Here is a 7,158-nt window from a genome sequence, read left to right as displayed (position 1 = left end):
GCCCTGCCATAAAGTACCCCATCAACTATTCTTCGAACACTCCTTGCATCTGTCCCACCAAGATTTCAAAATCTTGGATGTATTCTTCCATTAATCCCGATTGCTTACTGGCGCCAATCTTTCGAAGACTGACCCCCTATTCCTTCCTTCAAACCGGATCACCATTGCCTCTTTTAAACCCGCCCACGAATAGTTCCTGGTCTTCTCCCTCCAAAATTTGAACTAGTGTCCAACAATTCCCTCCATGCTGATGTAGGATAGGTGCAACTTTTCTTCCTCGGACACCCCTTGTAGTTCAAAAAAAGTTTCCGCTCTATTGATCCAACTCAACGGATCAATCCCTTCAAAACTAGGTAACTCGACCCTTCTCCTCCAATTCAGTTGCTCCTCTCGGCATCCACCATCTGGCATGCCATCATCTTTCTCGCCCTCCTCATCCGTTTTCCCGTTGACAGACCCCTAACTTCCATCCGAATAGCCTCGCCTTCCCATCATCTTCATCATTTCTTGAACTACCGCCTCCAATCCCTCATGGAGATTTATATGGTCTCCAATTTCTCTTTGAATGCATTCACTCTTCCCTTCATGATGTCTTTTCCTCCTCTCTATAGTATCCGACTAGCCTCTCCCTCCGCTCTATCGATCCGGCAGGTCGGACCAATTGTTACGTACTTGAGTACGAAACTTAACCAGAACAACCTCTCACACACTCAAAGTAAGCAAACTAATAATGAAAGAATTGAATTGAACTAAAGAATTTATTTTATTAATGGTAATATATGAATAAAAAAAAGTAAACAATAATTGGAAGCATAACCTCCTTCAATTACTTGGGAGCATAACCTCCCTCACAGGACGCATAGTTTCCTGTCAACCAAACTCAATAATCAAAACCATAACCCTAACAGTAGCCTCTAGATTTATTTATACTAATTATTTCCCGCCTATCTCATACTAAATATTTTCCTAGAATATATCTGCATTTAATATAAATATCCTTATATTTAATATAAATATCCTCGTATATTTTCCTGGCATATATCCTTAATTATAAATATCTTATATTGAATATTTCCCTGGAATATATATTTATTTGCTCTAATTAACTTATACTAGATATTCTCCTCGAACGTGGCTCCTTTTACTGTAATTAGTTCTCGCCCATCTTCACTGCTACCAGTTAGGACCGCAACTCTTCAATCGATCGGTTACATGTCTTCACCCTGCCTCCTACCATTTGGTTTGTGTGCCTCTGCCTCCTACCATTCGGCTTGCTTCTCTCTACCTGAACTGTTCGGCTTACGTACCCCTACCACCTACTGTTCGACTTGCTTTACTCTACCGTTTGGCTTCCGTTCCTCCTATCCTATCACCTAATATCATAATGTGTCTAAATGTTATAAAGACATCAACATTAACTTGCCACAGTGATGTATAGATATTGAAAACATAGCATCAGGAAGTAGATGGAATGGTTGTTAAGTAAAACAAGGTATATATAAAATTATGGTCTATCCTTTTTTACCCTTGGGATTTTAAGGTGTTTATAAGCAGTTTTTTGTGCTATTTCTCAATGAATTTCATTAAGCAGTTATATTTCTGGAGATATACTGAAGTCCAATACACTTTTTATATCTGTGAGGTTATAAGCATGTTGTGGTTGAACCAACTACAGGTAGTGTTGGTGATGTATTGGAAGATGATCCAGTGGGAAGGTTGAAGGTTTTTGTATATGAACTTCCAAGTAAGTATAATAAGAAAATTCTGCAAAAAGATCTGAGATGCCTCAACCATATGTTTGCTGCTGAAATCATTATGCACCGGTTTCTCTTATCTAGCCCTGTCCGAACCCTTAATCCGGAAGAGGCTGACTGGTTTTATACCCTTGTATACGCCACTTGTGACTTGATACCAAATGGCCTCCCTTTACCCTTCAAGTCACCACGAATGATGAGAAGTGTCATTCAGCTTATTTCTTCAAACTGGCCCTATTGGAATTGCACAAAGGGGGCAGATCACTTCTTTGTGGTTCCTCACGACTTTGGGGCATGTTTTCATTACCAGGTACAAATTTTGTGCATTGTTTTCAATTTTCATTATTTATACAACTTTTATTATGTATTTATATAAATTTGTACCATGAAGATAAGGCAATTGAAAGAGGGATTCTTGAACTGCTAAGGCATGCTACATTGGTTCAAAGATTGCTTGCTAACCCTTCCATGAAGCAAGCAATGCTTTTCCCACAGCCTGCTCAACCTGGAAATGTCTTCCATCAAGTTTTAAATGGACTGGCAAGGAAGCTGCCACATGATAACATCGTGTTCTTGAAACCAAGGGAGAAGATCTTGAATTGGACTGTTGGACCTTAAAGTTATATTGCTTTTTCTGAGGCCATTATAGGATTCCTTATAGTTCTTGCTCAATCCTCCCAAAGTGTTCATAGGGGTTGGTAAATGAGATACCCTTTCTTTATTTTTGTTTTGTAAATTTTGTTACTTTAATAGATAATTCATTAGGTCATGTAATCCATTTTGCAACATGATTGAGGGTTCATAATATGCTTCAGATTCTTGTTTCCTCCTATAATAGAAGTACATGTCTTATAGTACATGCTGGACTCGATAAATTGGATGGCACTACAAATTAAATTATGATGGCAATTAACTTCACAGTAATTCTTGCATGTATTATTGTTCAGAGACAGTTCTATTTGAGGTAGATGGAATACTAAATGTTGACACTTTTACACAGAATGTTTAAGTCTTGGTTTGTTGATATTTTCATGTTAAATTCCAACTTAAATGGGAACCTTGCATTTTCAGGTGATAAGATTAAATGCTACATTCTTACTTTAGATTTAGCTCTGGCACTATTTGGAGTGCTTTTAATTGTCTGTTACAGCTATTGTTAACTTAAAAATAATTCATTAAACTGTACTATAGTTAATTTAAAAGTAGTTCACTAAACTGCTCTGATACCATGAATGTAACATCCCAAAAATATTGCGTACAACTATATACAGGTGTCAACATTTAATAATATGATAGAACAATTACTACAATAAGAAAGTCAAACTTACGATTATTACAAAAATAACCATAAAATTTTTCGAACTATACAAGAGCTTCCTATACTGCTATCGAACGTTCATCATATAACCGAACGGTTATATTTATAGAATAAAAATAGTGAACGGTCGGTTCACCAAAACTATCTATACTATATGATCGAACGGTCATCTCCTATTCAGCAAGAGTCTCACCGTCCAGCTCCTGTTCCAACGTAAGCCCTTCCCCTTCTGCTCATATCCATCAAGGATCATCATTGCAATAGAAAACCAAACAACAACATGGATAAAAACATAAAATAAGGGTAAGCGACTATAATTCAATTAAGCATGCATTCTTACATGAAATAAAACTACAAATCATTACAGACCGAACGTTATAGCGTACAAGAGCCAACGTAGATATCACACATAACTTGAATATCATAATTCACATACGATTAACACTTGACTTGACCATCCGGATTGTATGATTACGTAGCTTGAGGCCGTTTGTGCACTCCGGTGGTGTAGTAACTGGAAAACCATCAGCTGCACCCGAGGTTAGTTCGTTATAACTCACCCAAGAACCTATGGGGTAGGACCTCCTGCCATTCTCACACAATGACTTACCCATCTCTACTTGAGAACTGGTAATCATCAGAATATCAGGATGAACTCCATGAATTTCATTATCTGTATTCATACTTTACTACAACATTATCCTTACACTAAGACATTCCTCCCGGAATTCTCTTCCACATTACTTGAAACATAAACTTTTACTTGAATACCAATAATACTTCCCATACATAATAGATCATTGCTATAAATAAGCAACCAGCACCAATCCATAACATCAGCATTGAAAGATCAAACCACATTTCATATAAGAAGATCGAACGCTCAAATAACACCACCCTTAATTACAAACGAATGGAAAGGATCTAAACAACACACGAATATAACCTAACATTTATTTAATAGATAGGACTTTAACATGAGCCGAACACAGCTTAAGAATAGAACACTCGAATTAAACCAAATACTTAATATAAGACCGAACCATATTTAATTATCCTCAATACTAGAATGAACGGTATTTCACTATCCTCAAAGTAATAACTAACGATATTCTACTATTCTCAAAACAAGAATGAACGTTATTTCACTATCCTCAAAGTAATAACGAATGATATTCTACTATTCTCAAAACAAGAACGAACGTTATTTCACTATTTGACAAAACCGAACGCTTAAAGCTTATACTGAACACTTATAATTACTCTTACAAACTATTCATCAAACCTAATACTTTTAAGGAAACCGAACGTTAATACCTTTTAGCTGAAATACACCTAAACTAGTATCCGATCATAAACGAACGTATTTTAAGCCTAGTCCCATTGCTGATACATCCTAGGAGATGTAGAGAAGATGATCCGTGAGATTGGAGGTGCAGAGAGACTTGGACAGCTTGCTGAAACCAATGGAACAGTAGCATTAGCAGCTGTAGACTTGGAATTTCATGAGCAGATTGGTTAGGAGTTTTGGATGTGAAGCAGCGGATGATTGGTGATTATGGTGAATGGATATGGAGGCTAGCTTGGAGAGGTGATTCACAACTCAGAAGGCTTCCCAGAGTGGAAGGAAGTTGCAATGGAAATCAAGCTAAGAAGTGACTCTTGAAGAAGGAATTTACTATGCATTTCAGCAGAAATTCTTTACTACAATCCAAAAGTGATTTACAAGCTTTTCCTATGAGATTTTATAGATTAATCTCAAGGCTTTAAGCAAGCAATTTTCACGTTGCAGATCTGGACCCATGTGCTACATGTTTAGCTTCTAAAACACGTGAAAATTGAGTTTTATGTGAAGAAAAACAATTACTAATGCAGCCCCCATAGAAGGATAAGTACACCCCTTCTTGTATAGAAATGTCCTTTTTACCCTTCTCCATGTTTTGGCAGATTTGGCATATCTTCTTGTTCTCCAATTTTCCATCCAAAGATAGCAAATAGTACTTGACCTTGAGGAGAATATTCATCTTGGAGCTTTTTGGCCATTCCTCTTGTGATGGGTCCTATGGTGTTAGACCTTCTTGTATCATCTCCTCCCTCTTGAGAAGGATTTGCCCTCAAATCCAAAAGATCTTCATCTTCACAATCAAATCCTGCAAAAGGTTTAAGATCAAATATATTGAAGGTAGCATGAACACCATATTCAGGAGGAAGATCAAGTTGATATGCATTGTTATTAATCCTCCTGATCACTCTAAAGGGTCCATCTCCTCTAGGATTGAGTTTGGATTTTCTTAGTTAAGGAAATCTTTCCTTTCTAAGATGAATCCAAACTAAATCTCCTTCATTGAAGATTAACTCTTTCTTGCCCTTATTATGTTTCTTGGCATATTTCTCATTTTGTTGTTGAATTTGAATTTTAACCCTTTGATGTAAATCTTTGATAAATTTAGATTTAGATACTCCATCTTGATGAACAAAATCAATAGAATTTGGAAGGGGTATTAAATCCATGGGTGTCAAAGGATTAAAACCATAAACAACTTCAAAAGGATACAATTTAGTAGTTCCATGAACTACTCTATTGTAGGCAAACTCAACATGAGGTAGGTACTCATCCCAAGATTTGTGATTTCCTTTAAGAACTACCCTTAGTACAGTGGAAAGAGATCTATTGACTACTTCAGTTTGACCATCTGTTTGAGGATGGCAAGTAGTAGAAAAAGATAACTTAGTCCCTAATCTAGTCCATAAGGTCCGCCAAAAGTGACTAAGAAATTTTGTATCTCTATCCGAAACTATTACCTTAGGTAACCCATGAAGTTTAACCACATCTCTAAAGAATAACTTTGCAATGTTGCTTGCATCATCTACTTTGTGGCAAGGTATAAAATGAGCCATTTTGCTAAATCTATCTACCACCACAAAGATAGAATTAAAACCCCTAGAAGTTTTAGGAAGACCTAACACAAAATCCATACTTATCTCTTCCCAAGGGGTGGAAGCAACATTCAAAGGAGTATACAGTCCATGAGGCATTGATTTAGATTTAGCTTCTAAACAAGTTATACACTTAAAGCAATGCCTTTGAACATCCCTTCTCATGTGAGGCCAAAAGAATTTTTCTTTCAACATGCCAAGGGTCTTTTCTACCCCAAAATGCCCCATTAATCCTCCCTCATGTGTCTCTTTAACAAGGAGTTTTCTATGTGAACCTTGGGGAATGCAAATTTTTCCTTCTTTAAAAAGATACCCCTCTTTCACATAGAATCCTCCTTGAGGCTTATTGAGACATTCCTCATAGATATGAGCAAAATCAAGATCTTGTGAATATAATTCAAGAATGTTATTAAATCCAAGAATTTGAGCTCCCAATGTGGCTAATAGATTAATTTTTCTTGACAAAGCATCAGCCACCACATTGGATTTTCCTTTCTTGTATTTAATAACATAAGTGAATTGTTCAATGAATTCCAACCACTTAGCATGCCTCTTTTCTAACTTGTGTTGGCTCTTCAAATACTTAAGTGATTCATGATCACTATGAATGATAAACTCCTTGGCAACAAGGTAATGTTCCCAAGTTTGAAGAGCCCTCACAAGTGCATATAGTTCTTTGTCATAGGTGGGGTAATTACAAGAGGCACCATGAAGTTTTTCACTAAAGTATGCAATTGGGTGTCCTTCTTGTAATAATACTGCACCTATGCCAAATCCTGAAGCATCACATTCTAGCTCAAAAGTTTTGGAAAAATTTGGCAAAGCTAGAATGGGTGCTTGTGTGAGCTTCTCTTTGAGTAGCTCAAAAGCTTTTTGTTGTTTATCCCCCCAATGGAATGTAACATCTTTTTTCACCAACTCATTGAAGGGTGAAGCAAGACTAGAGAAGTTAGGAACAAATCTTCTGTAAAAGCTTGCCAACCATGGAAGCTCCTTACTTCTCCTACATTCTTTGGAGGAGGCCAATCTTGGATGGCCTTTATTTTTTCTGGGTCCACATGAACCCCATTTTTGGTGACCACAAATCCAAGAAATATGACACTATCAACACAAAAGGTACACTTGTCAAAGTTTGCAAACAATTTGTGT

General features: G+C 36.8%; 1 protein-coding gene across 1 annotated transcript; it reads left to right on the top strand.

The window, feature by feature from the left end:
- The first annotated feature begins 531 nt into the window (after nt 1–531).
- Nucleotides 532–2,372, top strand: LOC108319676 (probable beta-1,4-xylosyltransferase IRX10L). The gene is made up of 3 exons (XM_017550888.2): nt 532–715; nt 1,676–2,064; nt 2,142–2,372. The coding sequence occupies exons 1-3, from the start codon at nt 532–534 to the stop codon at nt 2,370–2,372; spliced, it is 804 nt and encodes a 267-aa protein (XP_017406377.2).
- The last annotated feature ends 4,786 nt before the right edge of the window (nt 2,373–7,158 follow it).

The sequence above is a fragment of the Vigna angularis genome, chromosome 7 (assembly GCF_016808095.1).
Source record: "Vigna angularis cultivar LongXiaoDou No.4 chromosome 7, ASM1680809v1, whole genome shotgun sequence".
NCBI classification, from domain to species: Eukaryota; Viridiplantae; Streptophyta; class Magnoliopsida; order Fabales; family Fabaceae; genus Vigna; species Vigna angularis.
Note: the sequence above shows the minus strand (reverse complement) of the source record. Positions and strands in the feature narration are given on the sequence as shown.